The sequence below is a fragment of the Eurosta solidaginis genome, chromosome 3, assembly GCF_040869045.1.
Source record: "Eurosta solidaginis isolate ZX-2024a chromosome 3, ASM4086904v1, whole genome shotgun sequence".
NCBI lineage: Eukaryota > Metazoa > Arthropoda > Insecta > Diptera > Tephritidae > Eurosta > Eurosta solidaginis.
The window spans coordinates 134,160,208-134,186,531 of record NC_090321.1 but is presented as its reverse complement, the minus strand read 5'-3'; the positions used below and the strand labels follow the sequence as shown (position 1 = coordinate 134,186,531).

At 36.4% G+C, this 26,324-nt stretch overlaps 2 protein-coding genes across 6 annotated transcripts in view; both read right to left on the bottom strand.

Annotated features, from left to right (window-relative positions):
• Positions 1-26,324, bottom strand: part of sns (sticks and stones) — a 1,009,476-nt gene that overhangs the window by 980,289 nt on the left and 2,863 nt on the right. The gene's annotated exons all lie outside the window — the stretch shown is intronic.
• On the bottom strand, positions 16,909-18,326 carry LOC137246650 (uncharacterized). Its single transcript, XM_067777689.1, has 2 exons — positions 17,049-18,326; positions 16,909-16,990 (listed from the first exon to the last, which is right to left on the bottom strand). Exon 1 carries the CDS (start codon positions 18,270-18,272, stop codon positions 17,304-17,306), a length of 969 nt encoding a protein of 322 aa, XP_067633790.1. The 5' UTR covers positions 18,273-18,326; the 3' UTR covers positions 16,909-16,990; positions 17,049-17,303.

Sequence of the window (26,324 nt, the reverse complement as noted above, 5' to 3'; positions counted from 1 at the left end):
GTGTTAAAAAGCAAAATAATTGAGGAGGTAGAACAAGCTTCGGCTTTTTCGGTTTTGGCTGATGAGACTGCTGATATTAGTGCCACCGAGCAATTATCTATTGGTGTTCGTTATCTATGTTATGATAAAGATTATAAAAAAACAATAATTTGTGAAGAATTTCTCGGATATGTACCACTACAAGAAGTGACTGTAAAGGCAACTTCGGAAACTATTATTCAATTTCTGCAAGATTACAATTTTGATTTAAATAAACTTGTTGGCCAGGGATACGACGGGTGTGCTGCAATGGCAGGTCACATAGGTGGTGTTCAGAAAATTATTAATGATAAATATCCTTCAGCTCTTTTTTTCCACTGTGCAAGCCATGTACTAAATCTTGTCATTAATGATGAGAATACTGTCAGTGAAGTGAGAAATATTGCTGGGACTACAAAAGACATTATAAATTTTTTTAGAGAGAGTACGTTGCGGCGAAGAAAAATTCCAAATATACCTCTATTTTGTGAAACGCGTTGGACAGCAAAATACAAAAGTATCAGAAAATTTTGTGCAAACTTTCTGACTATTGTACAAGTCTTAGGAGAACTTTCGCTGGATGCACCCAACTCTAAAACAAAAACCAAATGGTACCAGCTCTACACAACTGCAACTGCTGCAAAACACATTATGACACTTTTAGTAATTGTTGCCTATTTTGTCAAATTTGAACCCCTGTGCTATCAATTACAAGAAGTAAATATGAATATAAAGGCAGCTTATGATCACATAAATAAATTAATTGAAGTGCTTCAATCTCACCGCGATAATGCCTCTACAGAGTTTACGGTCATTTTCGACGGAGCTCAAAACATTTGTGAAAAATTGGATGTTGAATTCAAGCGCCCACGATCAGTGGCAAAACAAACTTACATATCAAATCAACCATCTGAATATGTGGAAGAATTTTTCAGAGTATCTATATTCATCCCATACTTAGATTCTATTATTTCTTCACTAAAGGATCGATTTTCTTCAACCCACAAGCAAGCATTTTCGCTTATGCAGCTTCACCCAGAAAATATGAAAAAGTTAAATAAATCAGAATTTTCAGCAATACTAGAAGATATTCAGAATTTTTATGGAGGTTTTTTACATAATTTTGTTGCTGAAGCTACCACATGGTACGAGATGATAAGGATAAATGAAGCTAATGATGCGGGCTTAAATGAATATGTTGTTGAATACGCAGATGTAATTGCCCAAGCCACTCCGTTTTACCCAGCAGTACGTGAGGCAATCAAAACTGGTTTAACTATTCCATCAACAACATCAAATTTGCGTTACTATTTCAAGGCTCTAGAAATTAGCCCGAGAACTCAAATTGCGTTTAAAGGAAAAAATCTTTAACTATTTGGCCCAACCTCATAGGTACATACATATATATGTACATATGTAAGTTGATTATGGATTGATAATGGTGAACGCAGAAATATTCCCGTCGCGCTTAGTTTCATATCTGCTTTGTTTTTGCAAACAAGCGCGCAAAACGCTTTCAAACTGTTTTCTCGCACTCATCGGCTTTGCGATCTGCTCTTGTCGGCATTCACTGTGTTATGCTCAAGCTTATTTGTATTGACTTGTATGTAATCAGTTTTATCGCACTGACAATCTCGGCTCGGCAATCAGCGCTCACTCTGTTCGTACCCGAAGTAAGGGCATATATATTATGCCAGCGAAAAATATTCTAAACGGTTATAAATAAGTATGGAAGCTTAAGTTCGGGCGAAACCGAACATTATATACCCAGTTGTGTGCTTTCATACATGTAAAGAGAAATGTCACAAGCATTAAATGATATATCTTAATTTTCGCTCAAGTTATCGAGTTAACGAACTGATGGAAGGATATACGATGGGCTAGGTATAGGAAGTGGCTTTTAACCGATTTTGACCATTTTTGTTAATGTATTAATTTTGTTAGGATTGGTCGATTATTGTTCAATTTGTAGTATTAACAGTATTAGTCTATTATTTTTTAGTTCTGTTACTTGGTTCTACAATATCACTACTGAGTATAACTTAGTTTTTAACTACTGTAAAGATATTGAACACGAAACACAAACAAGTCTCTGAAACATCATTAGCGCAACAAGCTGCCGCAACGCAACGAACTAAGCTAGCAACATCAAGAGCATTGGCTATGAAAAGGGAACACAACAAGACAGCAGGCAGTCAGAACGCGGTTGTGGTTGTGACCGGAGCTACTACTGAAGCGCTCTGGAAGGCATTTCGGTTTTAACCATTGCTAGCCAGTGCGATTCATAGGAGAAAGTCGTGGGCTAAGAATTGTGGGTAAGCTGGTTTTAACCGCTCTACAACGCTTTAGACCACGCTCGATCCGTCGTAAGCAAACGTCCTCCACCGCATCGTGATCCCGCGCTCAGCCAAACGCCAACCGCGGCAGAAGTACGTGGCATCCCCCCCCCCCCCCCCCCCCCCCTATAAATTTTGGATCGCTAACCCTAACGCTCGCTGATATAGAAGAAGGAATCCGACAACTGAAGGTGTCTACTAAAACCGATGTGGATGGGTTCTCTTCATACCTATTAAAAAAATGTTCTGCCCTTGCTTCCCCATTGTTAGTTCTGTTAAATAAATCACTTGAACGGGGAGTGTTTATTGATGCGTGGAAAGTCAGTTCTATTACTCCAGTGTTTAAAAGTGGTAATAAGAACAATATTGCCAATTTCAAAGATATCTTCACTCTCAAAACTATTTGAGGCTATAGTTAAAAATAAAATTTATTTTGCGGTAAATCACTTGATCTCCGCTCAACAACACGGTTTTGTTTGTATTTTCATAAAAATACATTTACTCGGAAATTTTGGATATTAATTAATGGAGTGTGGACGATCGATTTCGCTATTTCCCGAAAACTTTTCATATCCGGACACTGCCTTCTTGCGTCACATGCCTTTAAATTAGGCTTGGTCAGTGATAGCAGATGTAGGAAGTCCGGGTTGGAGGAGGAAACGATCGAACACGTTCTGTGCTCGTGCCCTGCGCTTGCCAGGCTAACGCTCCAGCTATTAGGAGTGATACAGCTGTTAGATCTAGAAGCAGCAAGTAACTTAAGACCTAGGAAGCTTCTAGTATTTGCCAATAGGATGGAGCTATTTTATAACATAGGTCCTGGTTTTTGATACGGTTTTTCAGTTTGGTCGTTAAAACAAATTTCTGGTAACACTACGGACCCATTCAGTCGATGTGAGGTCTTCATGGGCCGGTCAGTTCAACCTAACCTAACCTATTAGGATGTATAAGGTCCCTAATTGGACTAAGCCTAAGCTGCAAGAAAAATACAGCACAAAGTATTTAGGAGTTATACTAGATAGTAAATTGTCATGGATACTCCATGTGGAAGAGAGAGGGAAGAAAGCCTCCGCGGCACTCTATGCACGCAAGAGGATGCTAGGATGCACGTGGGGCCTATCACCCAAACTCTCTCATTGGGTATTTACGGCAATTGTCAAACCCATACTTTACTATGGGATTCCTGTTTGGTGGACAGCCACACAAAAAAGTACGTATACCAAAAAACTTGAGAGGGTATGCAGAGTATCAATGATTAGCATAACGGGAGCCTTAAAACTACCTCGACAACAGAATTGCATGCCATTCTACAGATCCTGGCTGCAGACATAACGGCCAAAAACATCGCGTTAGAAACGGCAACTAGGCTTAAGGCCTCGGGCAGCTTGAGTGCAGGCCTTATGGCCACAGAGTATAGCGCCATCTAATATCGGAAAAACGGAATATATGGTACCGTGCCTGAACTTCGAGAGAGATGTTGGGGCCACAATTGAGCCGGAGGGTTGGTTCCGGCGTGTAGAAATGGCAGAATATGGTATTATCATTTCATTTATATATTACGGCAAAAAAGCCTAATTCATAAATTAAATTAGATTACAATTTACTATCTTATTGCTAAGGTTTTACAATATTCGTAAAGCTTTGCTTTAAAGGCTTCGATTTCATTACAACTTTTTATATATATAGGCAGTTCATTGAAACTTTTTAGACCTTTATAAAAAATATTTTGCTGATCTATTTCAGTTCTGAATAAAGACAGTTTGAAATTATGTTTATTCCTTGTATTAATGTTATGTGTTTGCTTAACTAATACTACGTATTTACTTAGATATTCAGGTACATTTTCACTTCTAATATTAAATATAAACTTCATAGCGTGAAAAAATATCTTTTGCTTGACACTTAACCAGTTCAAACTTCTCAGCGTATCAGCCGTACGAGTATCTCTAGGTTTTTTATGAATGAATCTCATACATCTGTTTTGTATCTTTTGAAGTGTATCTATTTCTTTGTCTCACACAATGAATAGAATAGATGGGCAGTATACAAAGTGCGGTTCTATAATGGACTTATATATAATTATTTTGTACTTTTTTTGAATATATTTGGATGTTCTCTGCATAACCCCAATTTTTTTCGCAACTTTCTCGACTGTGTAGTTTATATGTTCTTCAAACTTGAGTTTGTTATCAATTATAATTCCCAAATATTTTATACTGTCAACTTTTTGTATGCTTTCATCATTTAATTTTAAACCAATTATATCCTCATTAACGTTCCTCCTTGTTATTATCATAAATTTCGTTTTATTTATATTAAGTTTCAGTCTATTTCCGCACAACCATTTATACAGGTTATTCAGTTCACGTTGTATTTTAGAAAGTGTAGAATTAATATTATTCTCACTAATCATTATTAATGCATCATCAGCGAATAGTTTAATTTCACAACCTTCAATAGCGTTAACTATATCATTAATATAAATTAAGAACAGTATCGGTGCCAAAACTGAGCCTTGTGGTAACCCTATGGATACTTCCAATTCATCAGACATCACGGTATTAATAACCGTTTTCTGTCTCCTCTGCTTCGAATAGCTGCGAAACAAGTCAAGTTCTATACCAGTTATACCTATACGTTGCATTTTTTTAATTAAGATCTCCCTATCCAGTGTTTCAAATGCTCGTTTGAGGTCAAGGAAGACTGACACAACCACGTTTTTATTATTTAACTCTTCTTTCCAGTCATGTATCACCAATTTAAGAGCTGTCTCACATGAATGTTTCCTTCTAAAGCGTGACTGTTGGAGGGCTAGTATTTTATCATCTTCAAGGTAGTTCATTAACTGGTTCTTGACATAAGCTTCAAGTATTTTACAATCACTAGGCAGGGTGTTTATGGGTCTAAGTTCTTCAGGTTTTACTGTCTTTTTAACTTTTTCCACTGGTATCACCGTTGACGTTTTCCACTTTTCTGGTACAACACCCTCTTCTAGGCTGTTATTGATTATTTGTGCGTAGAAATATCCTTTATACGATATACACTCTTTAAGTACTCCATCAGATAAAAGTTTTCTGCCGCCTATTTTATATTTGAACTCTTTCAGAACATTATTAACTTCATCTGTTGTTATTTTGGCAAACTTTAATATAAAATTGACTTGTACATCACTTAGTGCTACACGGTAAGGTTATATGATGTTATTAATTTTTATTACGCTATTTATAAAGAACTTATTTATACCATTTGCCAGCTCAGTTTCATTTTCTACCATCATACCATCTATTATCGCCTTTTTAATCCCTTCGTTATCTCTCGTTAAGCAAGCCGCTTGCTTGAGATGTTTCCACATTTCTCTGGCGTTAGTTTCATTCATTTCGACTTTATTTTGCATATATTTAACTTTCTTTATTTTTACTAGCTTTTTGTAGATACGATTTATATTTTTATATTCGTTCCAATCACCTGTTTGTATCGCAAGCTTATAATTATTATATTTGCATTTATTCATTTGCGCAAATTCTCTGTCGAACCATTTATTCATTAGCTTGATATGAACTTCTTTTTCATACGTTAAACTCTCCATAGCTTGCATTATTATGTTGTTCACTAATTCGACTGTTTCATCAATTAGTAGGTTTTCATTTATGTTGAAGTTACATGATATCAGGATGCTTATTAAGATTTCACTATTACATTTATCCCAAGCTGTGATTTTCTTGGTCATTCTCATCTGGTATGATTTAGATGTTTTAATATTGAACATTATTGTTTCATGATCTGAAATTTTGTATGCAGGCAAATTATTGCACTGAATTTCATCTGAATTTGAATATAATAAATCAATTTTAAATGCACTTGTATCTGTAATTCGAGTATTAAATTCTACTTTTTGGGTCATACCCATTACAGAAAATATCTCATTCGATGTTGTACTATATGTTAATATGTAGTTTATGTTTATATTAAAATTCCCGATTAGTATATTACATTTACTTCTTTCAAATTTATCGATTAATATTTCATTTAGGTCCTCGATAAACGCTGCATCACTTGTGCTTGGCGAATGATACAGAACCCCTATTTGCCACTTTTTATCGACCTTTTTCAATTTTATTATAATGCACCATAAGTTCATATTGACACTAGCATTGTAAATTACATTTATCTCCACTGTCCTATGAACATACACTAGTACTCCTCCTGTATGCCTGCTGTGCGAGTCGCATCTAACCATATTATACAATGCTATTTCTAATTCGCTGTCTTCAACATCTTTCGTTGTACACGTTTCCGAACATAATATGATACTTGGTGTATGTACTTCAGCCAACACTTCCAGTTCACATTTGTTTGATACTATGCTATTAATATTCAAGTATATGCACTTTAGTTCATTGTGTCTAGTCTGCAGTCTTTCTTTGTATGGAATTTTCTTCAGTGGTATCTCATTGGATTGTGGCGGGATTATCAGTGCGTCGGGTGTTCGCTGCTAGTATCCTAGCCTTTGTTTGTTTGCAGTCAAGTGCTTTAGGTAGACTGGGCACTGTCTGCTATTGCACGAGTGATTGACATCTAGTCCTAGATTTAACTTCTCATTTGCCTTTATGCAGTTTTTACACTTGTTTGCTGGTTGTTCATTACACTCAATGGACTTATGCTTACCCAAGCATTTGGTACAAACTCCCTCTTTTTTGCATTCAGTCGCCTTGTGACTGTATCTTCTGCATTTGAAACACGTTGTCGTCACATCAACGCCATCGTAAACTTTGCATCTTTCCCATCCTCCGTTCAGCTTATCCAATTTTTAAGCATTAGTAAACATTTCCTCGTCCACATCCAATATTGCGTTGTAATAATTTTTGTTGCTAGTTTTAACATTATATTGCTTAATAATTTTTATTTCACCCTGTTCTAGGCATTCGTTTTGCTTTCTTAGACACTTGATCAGGTCATCTCTATTCTTTTCAAACTGCATGCCTGTTATAAATAATTTTGGTTTATAGTCACGTGGTATCTTTATTTCATATTCATCACTTATTTTTTGCCCATAATTTGCTTAATCTTATTTCTTTCATCTTCATTAATACTATCGATCACCATAATACCATTATGGCCCGCTTTAATGTCTGTTATCTTTAGCTCGTTAGGGTTAATTTTATTGTTTAGATCTTGCCTTGTTCTTTCACTAGTATGTTTTGCCTTCGGTTTAGCAATAATAGGAGCCCATTTCTTTAGCTCTGGAACGGCCCTAGCTGTGTTTTTATTTTCACCCGTTCTTAGCATATTTGCATGTGTTTGTTGTGGTATTCCATTGTTTTTCTCCTTTACTATTGTTTTTATTTCACTACAAAATTTCTCATTCTCCCTTCCCACTACTTCAGCTTGATTTTTTATTTTCTCTGCTATCTCCCGCACTTTCTTAATTTCAGCTGCATTTTTAATATACATTTCTTGATGCATTTTTAAGGTCGCCAAACGTTCAATGTATTTTTCCTCCATTGTTTTCATTAACGCCCGCATCTCTTTTTGGTTGGTTTTTAAAGCTTCTTCAAATTCTATTTGTATTCTTTTAAATAACCACTGTTCCTATTAACAATCTCTTGCATGTCTCGCAATACCAGGTTAATATTATGTATGTATGTAATACACTCTTCGCAAATAAAATTCACCATTGGATGCGTTCCTATTACACTAGCTTTATAGTTATCCGAGCCGGAACATTTTGCTGCCGAGTGGTATACTTTCGCACACACACCCACACATCTAATTCCCGTCTCCCCGCGAATTGCAAGTTTGCACTTGTCACACTTATTTTCGCTTTCAGACATATTGCCTTTGCTATCGTTTTCACTATGCCGTTTTCGTTTTGTGTTAATTTGTAATTATATATGCATGTGTATGCGTTTCTATTCGCTAGACTTGAGTCACTTTCTCACCGGTATACACGTGTACGCAAAATGTTCCAAATTAATAGAAGGGGTTGGGTCTGCTGTTTACTGTGTCGACCCAGAAATAAGTATATCCTACAGGCTGCCAGATTACTGCAGCGTTTTTCAAGCGAAAATTATAGCAAGAAGAAAGCAGCAGAAATTCTGGAGAAAGTGTGCTTAATCTGCAGTCGCATCAATTTATATCTTGATAGTCCGGCTGCGATTAGGGCAATAATCTCACACAGTACTTCATCAAGAATTGCTCTGGAATGCAAAGAAGCATTGGGAAAACTTCGCTCAGGCCGGATCATACATCTTTACTGGGTTCCCGGTCATAAAGGGATAGAAGGTAACGAAAAGGTTGAGTTGGCAAAGGAGGGTGCAGCACTCGGTGATTCGACAATAGACGTCCCAATCCGTTTGGGAGAAATCAAAAGGAGACAGGAGTTGCATATGATCCACCAAGCAGGGGGACGTGGACAAAAGCGCGGGGCTGCAAAATTTCTAATATCATATGCAAAGCCTACAATATTACACTCACAAAGTGGCTCACATCTCTGAAGAGAGAAGACTTAAGGCTCACGATGGGCATACTGTATGGGCATTGCCTTTTGGCGTCACATGCTTATAAGTTAGGCCTCGTCAGTAGCAGCAAGTTTAGGAAGTGTGAGCTGCAGGAAGAAACGGTTGAGCACATTCTGTGTTCATGTCCTGCGCTCGTCGGGTCAAGGCTCCAGCTATTAGGGGCGGCAGAGTTGTCATTTCATGAGGCAGCAAGTAAACTTGGTCCTAGAAAACTGCTAGTATTTGCCAAGAGGATGGAGTGATTCTACATCATATGTCCAGGCACCTGATTGGGGTTCTTCCGTTTGATCCTCAAACAAATTCTGGTAACACTATGGACACATCCAGTCTATGTGAGGTCTTTATTGGCCGGCCAGTTCAACCTAACCTAATCTGCCTTCTCTGCAATGTTAACATAGAAATTAAACAGAGAATAACTCATATCAATACTTGTTCTGATGTATGGGTCGGAATCGTGGACCGTGTCGAGAGACAATGGGATGGCCCAGTGTACGAGGGAAAGTCCTGCTGAAGATTTATAGTCCTCTCCGTGATGCAAACCGCTAGTCCATGTTATGGGAATGCACGCAGACGCTGTGGAACATATACTATTCCTATAGGCTCCCGTATTTGGAAGCAGACGACGTTGTGGAACAGATAGTATTCCTATAGACACTCGTATTTGGAAGCAGACGAAGGGGGAGAGCATCACCAAGAAGACTTGATCTCCCTTGGTGTTAGTTAAAACAGGGATAGCTGGCGTGATTTGTTAACTAATGCCCTAAATCGCCCGGGCGGTCAAACGCCAATCGATGGTGATAATAAAACTTCTTCATATTTCCCCTTTCACTCGAAGCCACCAACACACATTATTATTCCCTTGCTGAGTCCGTTGAGTCGGTTGAATAGAGCTTGATTCGTACGTTAACATCGGTTGATGACCAGACAAAGTTTCTGCAGGATAATATAAATAAGTTATTCGATGATCACGTTCCACTAAAAATAAAAACACCTAAATACAAGAATAGCCCTTGGTTCAATGCTACATTAAAACACCTTATCCACCTTCGTAACCAAGCCTACTCACGGTGGAAAAGGTACAAAACAGTCGAAGCGCATATCTGCTTTAAAACAGCTCGGCTTACTGCAAACAAAGCCATAAGGCTGGTCAAGGCAAATTATTTTAAGTATAAGTTTAGTTCTGCTTTGAATACAAAAGAAAAGTGGAACAAAATCAAACAAATAGGAATTGGTAAGCCCAAAAGTGACCTGTCTCATCCCCCTGATGTCGACATCAACGAAATAAATAATACTTTTGTAAGACTACCAAACTCAGCCCACAATGTGTGTATTGATAACTACTCCGTGCGTGTTAATGTTGACACTAGCCCTTTCGAGTTTGTTTGTGTCGATAATTGTGATGTTGTCCAAGCCATACTTTCTGTGAAGTCTAACGCAATGGGGCTTGATGGTATATGTTCAAAGTTTTTAAAAGTCATTCTTCCCAAAATCCTTCCCCACATTACTTACTTGGTCAACTCAATTTTGACGTCCGGTGTCTTCCCAATATACTGGAAATCTGCAAAAGTTATTCCAATCCGTAAACAAAATAATGAGTATCGACCAATAGCCATACTCCCTTTCCTCTCTAAGGTCGTTGAACGTATTCTACATGGGCAAATCGTATCATATGTACATGAATACAAGCTCCTGTCAGACAGTCAGTCCGGTTTCAGGTCAAAGCGGAGCTGTACAACGGCACTGTTATCTGTGACAGAAGAAATTCGTGAGCGAGTGGATGAAAGTTACATTGCCTTCTTAACACTTCTTGACCACTCCAAAGCTTTCGATTCTGTAGACCACACTCTGCTCTGTAGGAAGCTGGAAAACCTATTTAACTTCTCTGGTCATGCTGTTGCCCTTATAAGATCATATCTTGGCGATAGGACTCAAGCAGTATGTATAGATGGTGAAAAGTCTGACTTCCTTCATGTCTTAAGAGGTGTCCCTCAAGGCTCTGTCCTGGGTCCTCTGTCATTTGTTCTGTACATCAATGACTTACCCGATGTCCTTAAGTATTGTAATGTTCAAATCTACGCTGATGATGTGCAGTTATTTACGTGTTGTCCTCGTGATCAAACTAGCTTGTGCATAAGTAACTTAAACCACGATTTGAATCAAATATTTTCATGGGCTGCTATGAATGGCTTATGTATAAACCCGAATAAGTCAAAATGTATTGTTATTCATAGAAGGTCTTTTCCCACTAATGATTTAGAGAATGTAGTGTTCGACAATTCCGTTATAGAATACGTAGATACGGCGAAAAACTTAGGTGTAATTTTTAACAAAACATTGACATGGAAAGACCATATTTTTAGAACGGTTGGGAAAGTGTATGGAATGCATCGTACACTATGGTTTATATAGTATTTCACGCCTTTGCACATAAGACTACTTCTGGCTAAAGCGTACTTAATACCTACGCTACTCCATGGTTGTGTGATTTACTCAAACTGTGACTATCTGTGCAAGAACAAACTAAATGTTGTTTACAACAACATTGCTAGATATGTTTATGGGTTGAAAAGATTTGACCACATATCTCAACATGCTGAAAGGTTGCTAAACATTTCTTTCGAAAATCTTTTAAAAGTCAAAACACTGTCCTTCCTCCATAAATTGATACACACGAAGGAACCTGACTATCTATATCGTAAGCTTATTTTTCTGCAATCATCAAGATCGGTGCTTCTTCTTAAGCACATCAGATACCGTTCGCTAACCTCTGAGCGCCAATTCTTTGTTACTGCAATACGTCTTTGGAACTCGCTACCTACAAGTCTTCGACTCTTAAGTAATGCTCTGCACTTCAGAAAAAGCTAACATCATTTTTTAACGACTCTTAAACTGGATCTCAAATTGTTGTTGTTAAAATGTTCATTTCTAAGTCCTTTTCCTATCTCTGTGTCTTCTTTCTTTATTTGTTAAATACTATTCAATCTATAACCAGCCAAAAGTTATCATCACTACTGCTGTCTTTTAATATTTATTAACTACTTTTCTTTAGTTTTAAGATTTACATTTACATACATAAATATTTCACTATTATCCGTTATATTTAATTTAATTTGATTAATCTAATTTTTTATTATTATAAATGTTCAATTTTTATAGCTCATGCTATTCATGACTAGCACTGTTAAATAATTTGTCAAAATTGTTGTGCTAGGAACAAATTTTCAAATAAATACATACATACATACATACATAAACATAGTCATGGTTTACGGTTGTAAATTAAGTCGGAACTATGAATATGCGCCAGTGAAGGTAAATTAGATATAAAAAATACAATAAATATATTTCCTGCCATTTTGATCAATATATCTATATTAAATTCTTAAATCACAGGCTAATAACTCTAACGTTACCTGTATGGGTGGCGCTGGTAATAAAAACAATGTTAATACCAAACAAATACACAAACGTCGTAAGCAGCCTAGCACTGTCGGTTCGATTTCAACTTCTGCAACTGACTTATCATCTACTTCTACGTTCACATTTACATCTATTTCTACGCCTGCATCTTTATCCCCTTCTGTGCTGAAAGATAGCACTGAAGTTTTCAAGCGTCATATGTCAAATTTCGTTGGCTCTAATGCTAATAATGAGTTAGGATTTGTTGGAATGATTTGGCTTCATCTATCGTCATTTCAGCCATCAGTTTCATCTAACGATGTTATTAGCTACCTGGTAAGGCATCTGAAGGCTGATCGGTCTAATTTTTCATGCAAAAGGCTCGTTAAGAAAGATACACCTGTTGACTCAATAACCAAAGATAACTTTAAGCTTGGGGTTACTAATGCTGTACCTATGCTATGCTAAGCTTCATTCGGCGTAATAGTTCGGAGTTTTCTGACCCGTATTCTTTAAAAGTAATTTACTCCTCATTCGTGCGTTCTCATCTTGAGTATGCTAACATCATTTGGAGACCTTTCCAACAATTCAACATGCTTGAGCGAGTTCAAAAAGTTTTTCTTAATCATGCTTTGCGGTCAATAAGGTTTACATGCCCTCTTTCTCCATATACTGCTCGTTTACTTTTGAATCTTAAACCCCTGGAAGCAAGGAAATCTATTCTCTCCTTGACTTTCTTGTTTGGCATTGTCCACGGAGATGTAGACTGCGCTGCCCTTCTTGTGGAAATTAATTTTAATGTTCCAAGGAGGGATCTTCGTAATGTTTGCCCGTTTTATGGTATCAATATTAGAACCAATTATGGAAGGAATGCGCCAATTGCACTCGCCCTGAACGAATCCAATAAGATTTCATCTTCTATTGAGCTTGATTTTTCGATGTGTAGGGACGCTTTTATAAATATTTTAAAGTCAGCTATTTAATTGTTTTTAATTTGTTAGTCATAAGAACCTATTATTTATTGTAAACTATATATTTACATGTATATTTTGTTATCTTTGTCGTAATATTTTTTGTATCTACCATTATTGGCAATCTGTAAGAACTGTATGTTCATAAACTGAATAAATAAATAAATAAATTGTACCTACTGTAACTGTAAGATGATAAAAACTTCGAAGGCTAAAAAGATCTCACGATTCTATGCAGAAAAAAATCGATTCATTCATTCTTTAAAAAATATCGATTTAATCGATTAAACATCGAATCGAAATCCAGCTCTAGTAAAAAGGTGGTTTGCACATTTGGTGACACGCATGTATTTGACGCGCTAAATTCGATTTAGCTCGAATACCTCCGAATTAAGGTTAAATCGCTTTAACTTAACTTTGTTCGTAATCCGCAAGCGGCCTTTTTCAACAAACATACAGCTGTTTGATGAAACCAAATGTCGGTAAAAGTGTTCTTTCTCTTTTTATGCCTGAATTGGGGCATACTTTAAGCGACAAACCAATAAAACACGATATTATGATCTTTACTCTCTCACTTTTATTCACCAACTGCCTTATATTTAAAATGGCTTCACCTAGTGTTGCCACGATACCTTGAAATGTGTAATACTATGGATGCCAATCGTTTATTATTATAAAAGTATTCATAATGCTGCCACAGTTCGACCATCCCGACCTGTAATCGTCCCGATTACGCCTTCATTAGAGAGATTAGGGTTCAACCAAGGTTTCATGTTCGGTACTTCCCATATTCCTTCATAAGGGATTTGACTAAGTTGAAAACCCTCGACATCTTTAATTAAATACCTATCATTTGGGAGGACTTTGCAAACTCTGTAAGGACCTTTGAATTAGGTGCAATCTTTTTACACAGACCTGGAGTACTTATATAATTTTTAACTATAACGTAATCGCCTTTATTCGTTCTTTGAATTTGATTTTTATCTTTTAATAATTTATTATAATTTGAGACTTTAATATATTTGCTACTGTTTTTTCTCTTATTTCTGTCACATTGCGATCATTTTCGTGCAACCTGTTTTCTTCCAATTTTTCTTTTAGGAAATCTATTACATGACCTCTTTGTGGAACTCCGAAAAGTATATCACTTGAAGTTGTACCTGTACTACGATGCATCGTATTATTTAATGCAAACTCTATTTCCGGCAAGACCCTATCTAAACTAAAATTAGAACCACCACTAGTTAACTTTGCTATCATTGGTGCAAGACTACGGTTTATGCGCTCTACTTGGCCATTGGCTTGTGGTGAGCCCGTTGCAATTTTAATGTGTTTTATGTTGTTATTTTCCAAAAAACTTTCAAAATATTTAGATATAAATGCACTGCCTCTATCAGATATCAATACTTTCGGGCGACTATACCTACTAAAATAAGATTTTAAACAGCTGAGGACCTCCCTCGCGCCTGCTGAACACACCGCATATAATTTAACAAATTTACTAAACCCATCTATAACCAAAAATACATACTTCTTTTTTGAGTGTTTAAGTGACACTGGACCAAAGTGGTCTATATGCAAAGTTTCGAATGATACGTTTCCCTTTGGTATACTATGTAAGAGCCCCTCATGTTCCCCGCTTTTTGGTGAGAATGCAATACACTTCAAACAGTTTGAAATATATTGTTTAATGTTTTTCCTCATGTTAGGAAACCAATATGCTTTTATTATGGCATTGAAAACTTTATCACACCCCATATGACCTATTTCATCATGATACGTTTTCATTAAATTTCCTTCCATTTCCAATGGCACATAAAATAATATCTTTTGTCCGTATTTCCTGTATATTAAGCCATTCCGCATTTCAAAAACATTGCTCTCCCTATTTTCTAACTCCCCGCGAATTTCAGTAATTCTCTTCTCTCTATTTTAGCAAATTGACACATTTTTCTTCAAGTACTAAGGTATTTGAAATGCTGCTCAGGGCATCTACATGCAACATTTTACTTACATTACGATGTTCAAGTGTGTATTCAAAATTTTGTAATTCAAGTGCCCATCTATCTATTCTAGGATTAACTTCTTTATTATTGAAGGTTAGAATAAGAGAATTACAGTCAGTGACTATTTTAAATTTTAATCCTTGTAAATATACACGAAATCTCCGAAGAGCATAAATAATAGCTAAAGCTTCCAACTCAAAGCTGTGGTACTTGGATTCAGATTCACTCGTACCTTTGGAGAAAAAAAAAAACTGGATGAAATTTTCCATCACGTTTCGTTTGTAATAATATTGTCCCAAATCCTAAAGAACTTGCATCACAATGCAGCTCTGTATCATCTCTTGGGTCGTAAATTGCTAAGATGGGTGCCTTAATTAATTTATTTTTCAGGCTTTCAAAACAATCTAATTCTTCTTTACCAAATGTAAATTTAACATTCTTTTTAATGAGTTTGTACAAGGGCTGAGCTTCCGTGAAAAATCTTTAACAAATCTTCTAAAATAAGAACACAAACCCAAAAAACTGTGCACATCCTTTGTATTGTTAGGGATTGGAAAATTAACTATAGCTTCTATATTCTTTTCATCTGGTCGTATACCCTTACTCGATATATTATACCTTAAATAACGTATATCTGATTCCACGAAATGGCATTTTTCCAATCTCAATTCCAATTTATTTTGTACTAATCTATCAAACACTTCCCGCAAAGTGTCTAGATGTTCATCAAAGGTACTTGTGGCTATCATGATATCATCTAAATAAATTGCAATTTTCTCTGCTCGAATAAGATCATCGAAAACATGGTTGACAAAACGCTGGAATGTTGAAGGCGCATTTTTCAGGCCAAAAGCCATTTTTAAAAATTCATACTGGCCCAAAGGTGTTACAAAAGAAGTGTACTTGACCGATTCTTCTGTCATGTGTACGTGATAAAATGCACTCTTTAAATCTAGTAACGAAAATATACTCTTATTTAAAATCGATCAAGCAAATCATCAATTAAAGGCAATGGAAAGTTATCATTTAAAGTAGCCTTATTTAAATTACGGAAATCAACACATAATCTGATATCACCCGTCTTCTTTCTTACCAACACAATGGGAGAAGAATACTCTGAATTACCAGGTCGAATTATTTGGTTCTGTAATAAGTCATCTAAAATAACTCTAACCTGCTCTTTTTCGCTATAAGATAATCTTCTTGGTGGACAATGGAATGGTTTTTCACCACTCGGTAATAGTTTCATCTCACATCTAATTTTTGGCGTATCGTGGCGTTTACAGTTTACATAACAATCTTGAAATATCTTATTAAATCTTTCTTTTGCACAAATATTTATATCGACATTTTTTAAACAGAAATCAAACTCTTAGCTTCAATTTCCATTACCACACTCTCTAAAAACCTGTGTAGTATCGGATTCAATTTTCATTAACCTATGACACTCTTTATGGTATGTATCACTTTTAATTTCACATTTTGGAATTTTATTTTTACATTCTAATTTTAAATTAGATTCAGCTAAAAAAAATCCCTACCTAAAATTATAGGATAACTCATTGTTTCATTTGTTACAACAAAAAAATTTTACTCAATTTTTTCATTTTCAAAAAACACAAAACTGTTTACATTTCCAATAATAGATAAAGGGCTCTTATTTTTATTTTTATTTAATAATACATCTGGTACAAACTTCTGGCGAATAATGCTAATTGGGCTTCCTGTATCGATTAGTGAGTCTAAAGAAGTTTTATAATAAAGTTTAGAATTTACAAATTTATAATGAATAGATCTTACAAAATCATCATCTTCCATCAAATTAGTGACATAGTGAACTGGTGCGATCTTTCTCTGTTGACAATTTGATGCATAATGGCCAACTACTCCACATACATAGCAAGCACCACACTCACGTTTGGATTTGCGACATTCATTTGCTAAATGTCCAACTGAGTTGCAGTTGTAGCACCTTTTAGCTGTGACTACTTGTTGCTCGCCATTTGGTTGCTCATGTTGGATATTTCGTGTAACTTTTCTTAATGGGAACTTTGGTTATTGAATTGTTCTAAATTCGTCTAAAAATTCATATTTGTTGCGAAACCTTTGCATTTTGGCTTGTGAACGCAATGCTTCTTTTGGTATTCCTTCTACTAAATACTCAACCAACTCATCTTCTTCAATTAGAATTCTGTTTGCCAAAATCAATTTCGCATGAAAATATTCTTCGAACGATTCAGAAATCAACCACCGTCTGGCTTCAAGTTTTCTCTTCAACATCAACTTACTTGCTTTTTCTTCGAATAAAGAGCTCATTTCCAATAAGAATTTATCGAAAGGCATTGTGATTAAATCAGCACGAGAGTGTAACCACTTAAACGCATTAACTTTTAGTCGATTTGCAATTAGCGCTCTCATGTTGTTGTCAGCCAAATTATAAACACTCCGAATATTTTGCAATTGAGTTTGCCACATTTTAAAGCAATCTCCGTTACCAGAAAATTCAGAAATAAGTTCTTTAACGTCAGATAATTTTTTCTTGTTGGAAATACTCTTTCGTTCACAACCATTGTTCAACAGTTCTTTTTCTTTCTTTTGTATTTCGTTTTCTCTCTTTTGTATTTCACACTCGCGTTTTAGTAACTCCAACTCATATTTTAATAGAAGCCATTCATTTGAATCACATTCTTTTTTATCGCTCTCTTTCTCTTCAGCTGCAACACTCGTTTGTTCAATTGCATCTTCGTTACTTTGAGTTTTTGTGCTTGTTTCGTTAACGATTTCCACACTACTCGTTTCTTCATTGATTTCGTTGGGTTGTGCGTTGTTGCTGCTGTCTCCGCTGTTGTCTCGCGTAGCGTCGGCGTCGCCTGCAAAATCTTCGAAATTTCCACGAATTTCGTCAGGAACGTTTTGCAAGCGGATAATTAATTCTGTTTTATTGCCTGATGTCTTTATTCCGAGTGCACGCAACCATGATTTGAGTTGCGCAACAATATACGCATTTAGATTTTCACTAGGCATTTTGGGTAAGAAAAGCACTTCTGATACTTTAAGCGACAAACCAATAAAACACGATATTACGTTATTACTCTCTCACGTTTATTCACCAACTGCCTTATATTAAAAATGGCTTCACCTAGTCTTGCCACAATACCTTGAAATGTGTAATACTATGGATGCAAATCGTTTATTATTATAAAAGTATTCATAATGCTGCCACAATACATTGGTATTCTCCAACATCTTAGGATTCTGTATCGCGTATTACTAATTGATATTGGCCTATGTTCTAACCCAAAAAAGTCGAAATGCATCGTTATTAATAGAAAGACGTTCTCTACTCATGTTTTGGACAACCTAGTTATTGACAATTTTGTCATCGAATACGTTGACGCTGCAAAGAACCTAGGAGTAGTTTTTAATAAGACCTTGACATAGAAAGACCACATTTTTATCACGGTATGAAAAGTGTATAGAATGCTTCGTACACTGTGGCTAACTCAAAATTTCACTCCCCTGCATATTAGACTACTTCTAGCGAACGCGTACCTAATGCCTACACTCCTTTATGGATGTGAGATTTGTTGTAATATAACTTTGTGAGTGAGAGATACAATTTACACACATGGCAACCCTTTTTCTTTTATGTACACTTTAGCTATCATCAGGTGGCAAAATCCTGAGCCAGATAAATACTTTTGCATGTAAATGCAACAACAACGATTTGAGCCAGATAAATCCAGATAGAAGTCTGGTTGAATTTGTGAGCCAGATAATTTGTTAATTACTTCTTTTTAGGTTGGCAACGCGGCCTTTAATATACCTACTTTTTCAAAAATAGACGACGCTGCTTAGCCTTTCGCCGTATGAGTTAAATGAAAAACATCGGCGACATCTGCCTATCACATTTCACGTGTGCGAAAATTTGACGACATCTGCTTCTCAAGTCTCTCAATGATCCAGAGCATTCCCGTGAGAATTGAGCGTGAGTCGGAGCTGTAAAACTCACTGAAAGACGCCATTTGTATATTCTTCTTAAATAAATTTTTCTCTTGGTAAATTATCCAACTTAGTAAGACGTGTTTTAATATAATTGCCACTAAAACTTCTACAGGTTATGGGCACCCACATTTTATCCTTGAAGCTAATTGAATAAGCAAATTTGCCACCTCCTAATTGCGAAAAAGAATAACTTTTGTCCAACATACGAAATTTGTGAACAATTAATTGCGGCGAGCAAGTGGTGTGATTTTTGGGGTTAGAATCACGTGTTGAAACAAATAATAATGGGACTGGACAAAATCGAAAAAATAAAAGGCCGGGAAAATTACGATTTCTAGAAATTCGCTGCAAAATCATATCTTGTGTTGAAGGGGTACTGGCCTTGCGTTAAAGGTTCAGAAAAAGATGCAACAAAAAATGTATATGCCATATCAGCTTTAGGGCTGCTAGTAGGGCCGTCTAATTATCCGTATATACAAAATTGTGCAAATGCAAATACTGTATGGAAAGCGCCTGAGAGCGCATTTGAAGACAACGGGGTGTTGCGTCGAATGGATGTACTTAAATATTTAATGCGGTGGAATTAACAGATTGTTCTTCCATGGAGGACTACGTCAACAAGATGACGAGCACACATCAAAAGCTAGACAAATCCGGCACAAAGATTCCTGATGACATCGTGGCGCAAATTATGCTAAGCGGTTTGCCTGATGAATTTCGGACAATGGGAATGGTAATTGCAAACAGCGGTAGAGCGTTAACAACTGAGCTGAGCGAATTTACTTCAAGAAATTAGACACGATCCTGTTGGTGGTGAAGCATTGGCTTTAGTTTCAAAGAAACACAAAAATTTTCAGCAAAAATCAAAGGTTAAACATGTTTTTTGCTTTGAATGCAACCAAAAAGGGCATTATGCAAACAAATGTCCGCTAAAATCTAAGAAGGAAACTAAAAATATATTATTGGCACAAACATCTTTAATTGCAAAAACAACAAAGAATGAATGGCTTATTGATTCGGGAGCTTCGTCGCATATTACTATGCATTCAGCTAATTTAAATAAGCGCAATGTAGCAAATTTAAACGAAGTAATTGTGGGTAAAAATGTGCGTTTGAAAGTGGAATGCGCTGGTGATGTTAGTATGTCAATTTCAGCTGACGGCTGGTCTAGCGCGAATAAAGTTATTGTTAAAGACGCTTTATGCATACCAAATATATGCGCAAATTTGATGTCTGTAAGTCAAATGGCCAAGCAAGGTAAAACATTGATTTTTAATAGTGCAAATTGTCGTATTTTCAACCAAAATGGAAAATTATTGGCTACTGCTCCGCTAGTCGACGATTTATATCGACTAAGCTGTACTACGGAACAACGTGCAACGGCGTTGACAGTTGCGGCGACTCGCAACTTGTGGCACAGAGGCACGGGACAAGGGTGTGAATAAAATTTGAATCGAATAAAAGAGTCGGCCGAAGGTTTTGAGTTACAAAATGAATTGGATTCGTGAACGATATGTGCGCAAGGTAAGCAAACTCGTGCTTCATTTAAAGAGAAGGGTAACCGTGCCACCGAAGTTTTACAAATTATACATACAGATGTATGTGGGCCAATGTCAACGAAATCACTCGGGGTTCGAGGTATATGCTGAAATTCGGTGATGACTTCAGTCGCAAAGTATTTGTTTATCCAATGAAAAGTAAAGATGAGGTTTTCGATATATTTACAAATTTCAAGAAATAAGTTGAAAATCAACAAAACGCGACTATAAAAATATTGCGGTCTGACAATGGCAGAGAAGTCTGTAATGGGAGGTTTGAAACATTTATCAAAAAGCATGGAATTATACATCAGTGTACGTCGCCTTATACGCCTGAGCGAAACGGTGTCGCCGAGCGTATGAATAGAACGTTAATAGAAAAAGTACGATGTATTTTATACGATGCGAATTTAAATAAACAATTTTGGGCAGGGGCAGCAGCCACTGCAGCGTATTTAATTAATCGAATTCCCTGTAGAGATATGAAATGTACCACTCCAAACGAAATTTGGACAAAACAAAAACAAAACTTGCCGTATGTTAGGGTTTTTGGATGTAAGGCCATGGTACATATACCAAAAGAAAAGCGGCGTAAGCTAGATTCAAAATCACAAAATTGCATTTTGTTGGGCTACTGCGACACATCAAAAGTTTACAAATTGTATAACAAATATACAAAGAAGACTGTGAAACCAGTAAAACGAAATAAAAATGCTGAACGGATCAAAATCATCAATGATGACGAAGACACGGACTATTCTGATGAAGATGAATCTATTGGATTAAGTGAGGGCTTATCTCGCCTTGAGGGATACCAATTCCAGAACAAATCAGAGGGGCGAAATGCAAGTGAAGACACTTCGCGGCAAGAAGTATTGAACTATCCTGAGTATAATATATCTGGTGATCAATCTGATTTTCTCAGATTCAGTGAGGGTGATGACGATAGCAGTGCTCCAGTCGCGCGATATTCTTCGATCCGCTTTCTTTTGGCTACCGCCGTTAAATGTGACCTGATTATGCATCAGATGGATGCAGTATCAGCTTTCCTACAGGGCGAATTAGATGAGGAAATCTACAAGCGCCAACCACAATGCTTTAAAGATCAAAGGTATTTCGACTTCGCAAATCCCTATATGGACTAAAGCAGTCCAGTCGGATGTGGAACATGAAGCTGAATTCGGTCTTGGTAAGTAAACTTGCGTTTAAAAGGTCAAACTTTGATCAATGCATTTATTTCAAGAACTCAGCGCAAAATATCCTAATACAGGCTGTATACGTTGATTATATTTTGAATTTTGGAAGCAATATTGTTATAATTAACCCAATTCAAAATGAAGGATTTGGGACTCGCGACATCGGTACTTGGCATGAATGTCACGCGCAACAATGATGGATCGATCTCGATAGATCAGAAGCAGTATATACTGGATGTGTTACAGTGATTTAGCATGAGTGAATGTACTCCTGTGGGCTCGCCGATGGACCCAAATCAACATTTATCAAAGGATATGAGTCCAAAGTCAAATGAAGAGCGACAAGAAATGTCTTCGATTCCATATCAAGAAGCCATAGGCTGCCTCATATATGCTGCACAAATTAGCCGCCCGGACATTAGTTACGCCGTGAGTACATTAAGTCGTTTTAATTCAAATTACGGCCAAGCTCGTTGGACCGCCGTGAAAAGAGTTCTTCGCTATTTGAAAGGTACTTTAGATTTTAAATTAACATACAAAAAGATGTATAATGATCAAATGGGGGGATTTTGTGATGCGGATTGGGCTGGCGACCAAGATGAATGCCGTTCTACCACCGGTTACGTGTTTGTCTTGCAAAGTGGTGCAATTTCGTGGGCCACACGTAAGCATCCCACTGTGGCATTGTCATCGACAGAGGCAGAGTTTATGTCAATAGCAGCTGCAATACAAGAAGCACTTTGGCTGAAACGCTTTGAAACCGAACTTTTTGAGACTGCAGCGACTTCAATGCAACTTTACTGCGACAATCAAGGAGCAATCAAACTAGCTTCAAACAACAACTATCATGCTCGCACCAAACACATTGATGTCAAGAATTATTTTATTCGTGAAAAGCTCGCTGATGGAATAATTAAACTAAGTTATATAAGTACGAATGAAATGATTGCTGACATAATGACTAAGCCAATAAACTCTGCCAAATTGTCTAAATTTACTAAACAATATGGTTTAAGCAAAACTTAATTTATCATACATTACTATTTGAATCACTTACATACATATACTTAATGTAATATTTTTTAATGAATTTTGAAATTGTTAATTGAAAAGAAAAATTAATTGAATCTCTACTGAGGGTGTTGTAATATAACTTTGTGAGTGAGAGATACAATTTACACACATGGCAACCCTTTTTCTTTTATGTACATTTTGTCAATTCTTCTTAAATAAATTTTTCTTCTTGGCAAATTATTCAACTTAGTAAGACGTGTTTTAATATAATTTCCACTAAAACTTCTACAAGATTTACTCAAATTGTGACTATGTGTGTATGAATAAACTTAATGTTGCTTACAATAACATTGCTAGATATGTATTTCGGTTGAAAAGATTTGACCACGTTTCACATCACGCCCAAAGTTTACTAAATATTTCTTTACACAATCTTTCAAAAGTTAAAACACTGACTATCCTTCACACACAGAATAAACGGCTTGCTCCCTGATCTCTCCAGTTTTTATGCCTCGCGAAACCTGGCATTATCACCGACTAAATCATCCGCGACCTTATTTACAACTTGGACGTCCCAAATGTCGACCATTTTGAACATCCACGTCAATGGCACTACGCTACCGACTGTCCTACACACCAAAATATTGGGAGTGACGATTGATCAGGATCTACATTTTGGTGGGCATGCAGCCGTAATTGTACCGAAAATCCAGAGCCGTAATAAAATCCTCAAATCCCTTGCTGGCAGTACCTGGGGAAAAGATAAATAAACGCTCATTACTACATACAAAGCAATTGGTCAGCCGTTTACGTGCTACGCGTCACCCATATGGTCTCCAAGCTTAAAAATTACCCACTGGAAGAAGCTACAGACCTGCCAAAATACTGCTCTCAGAATCGCCACGGGCTGTCTTATGTCCCCAGAACACCATCTACATAATTAGGCGAGAATACTCCTCATCACGGAGAGAAATGAGATGCTAACCAAACAGTTCCTGTTGAATATCCAGAAACCTGGGCATCCAAACAGACATCTGATTGATGAGCCAACACCGCCTAGGGGCTTAAGGAGTCATCTCCGTAAGCATTTTGAGGAAATACGGCACCTGAGAACCCAGCCGTATGAAGCAAAAAAACACAAGCAGGTCCTTGGTGAACTCCACAAACAGGCGTCGGCCATTTATGTCAGGCATTTTTTTTTATTTATTTTTTTTTTTTTTTTGTAGAAGAGGAAGGCATACTCCCCAGGGAAACGCGTGTCACAATTGCTCAACTTCGTTCTGGATACTGTAACAGGTTAAACTCTTACCTATCCAGAATCAACCCCGACATACAAAATGTATGCCCCGCTTGCAATGTGTCCCAACATGACACCAACCATCTCTTTAATTGTAATGTGGAACCAACGCCTCTAACACCCCTTTCATTATGGTCCACCCCTGTTGAAACAGCAAGTTTCCTTGGACTCCCGTTAGAGCATATTGGTGACAATTTGTGATCGGTCGCAGCTGTTAGGTGGGGCGAAGCACTGCTACAACAACAGCAATAACAACCATTTTTAGAAATTTCACGCGCCTAACGCTTTTATTTAACTGTCTTTTAGTATTATTATTACTTAATGTAAGTATTGTTTTCAATAAAACCCTTTAACTTAAACATTTTCTTGTTATTAATTTTATTATCAAGTTTTTAGTCTTTATTTAACTGCCTATTATTTCTCATTCTATTTAGTTCATTTAGTGACTCAATATTACAAGGACTCTTTCCTGCCAGTTTGTTTCAATCCAAGTCCTGAATACATAATCCTTTCAAAGACTTTACTGGAGTCAGCGCCACGTATACTTGTCCCTCCTCGAACTACAAAGTATTTTGATGTCACTTCTACCGGACTGTATGTAATATTTGTGCCAAATATGAGCCAAATCGGACTACAAATACACTCAGAGAAAAACGCCGTTCTAAAATCCAGCACCACCGGACTCAACTCAAGCTTTTCATGTTCTTACTTTTTTGTTCTTGAAAAACGAACGACCTGTTCTTAAAACAACAACCTTGTTCTTGAACTGACACCGTTTTCTTGAAAAAAGAACGGCCGGTCTTAAAATATGAACAAATGTTCTATTAATGAGAACGATGTTCTTAAATCAAGCCCAAGAAAAAAAAACGGTACAATTCGTGTGCACTACAATGTTAAATACACCGTTTGGCACCAGCTATCAAGCAGTTGTAGTGGCCCAGCGGCTATGATGTTGCGCTTGCGATCGTGTTGCGCGAGTTCGATCACCGCCAAACTCTGAATTTTTTAAAACAATTTTTTTTTGTTCTATTTTTTTAACTCTTATTTTTCGTTCAGTTACATTCACATATCCACAGGTAATTCTCAAACTTGTTATGAAATGTTTTAAGTATATATGCAGATTACATCTTTAAATAAGAATAATTTCTCAATAAGAGAAATGTATGAGAAAATGCTTATTATGCATTTTTCTTAAACTTTTGAATTTTAATAACAATTTTTTTGTTGTAAATATTCTTTATTTATGACAAGAATATTATTATTGATAAAAATTAAATAAATATATTTAAAAAAATACTTTCCCTCCCATCAAAGATCAAGCACGAACCGTTCTTAAATTGAGACCGAAAAATGTTAAATGGGCCCCAAATCGTTCTCGAAGCGTGAGAACGAAAAATCCTAAATCAAGCCCAAGTAGTGCTTGAAATGAGCACAGAAGGTTCACACATCAATACCAAAGTGGTCATAAAATACGAACGGTGTGCTTGGAAAAACTGTTCTTAAAACAAGCCCATCGGTCACAAGTTAAGAAAAAACGTACTTGACAGACTTTTGTCAACGAATGTTCTTAATTTTGAACTTGTTTCGTTCGTTTTAGAACGATTTTTTCTCTGAGTTCACGAGTATTTTTAATATCTCGATCCTTGCCGCACCTAGCGGAATTTTTTTAATAGAGCGATTTAGGAAATGTTAAACCGGGAGACTTTGGTGTTGAAGGATGAAGTGTGAAAATCCAAATTAACATTTCAGACGCTATTGTATAGTTTCGCAAATAAACAACAGATGTTTGAATGTAAGCCTAAGTGATTTTTCAAACCCTTCTCATACGTAAATATATCCTCAACTTAAGTATGAGGTAATAATCAGGATTAAGGATAAAGGATTTTACATCACTGATTTCGCTTATTCTTTCAGCCAATCGCAATATAAACTTTTTAAAAAAATCGGCACTTTTTTTGGGTAATTTTCTTTTTTAACAACTTTTTACAGTTTGAAAACATGTTCGCAAGGGGCCATTTTATTTGAA

Bases quoted from the DNA above. Each gene is read 5' to 3' on its own strand.
- LOC137246650 (XM_067777689.1), bottom strand. From the start codon at position 18,272: ATGCCTAGTGAAAATCTAAATGCGTATATTGTTGCGCAACTCAAATCA.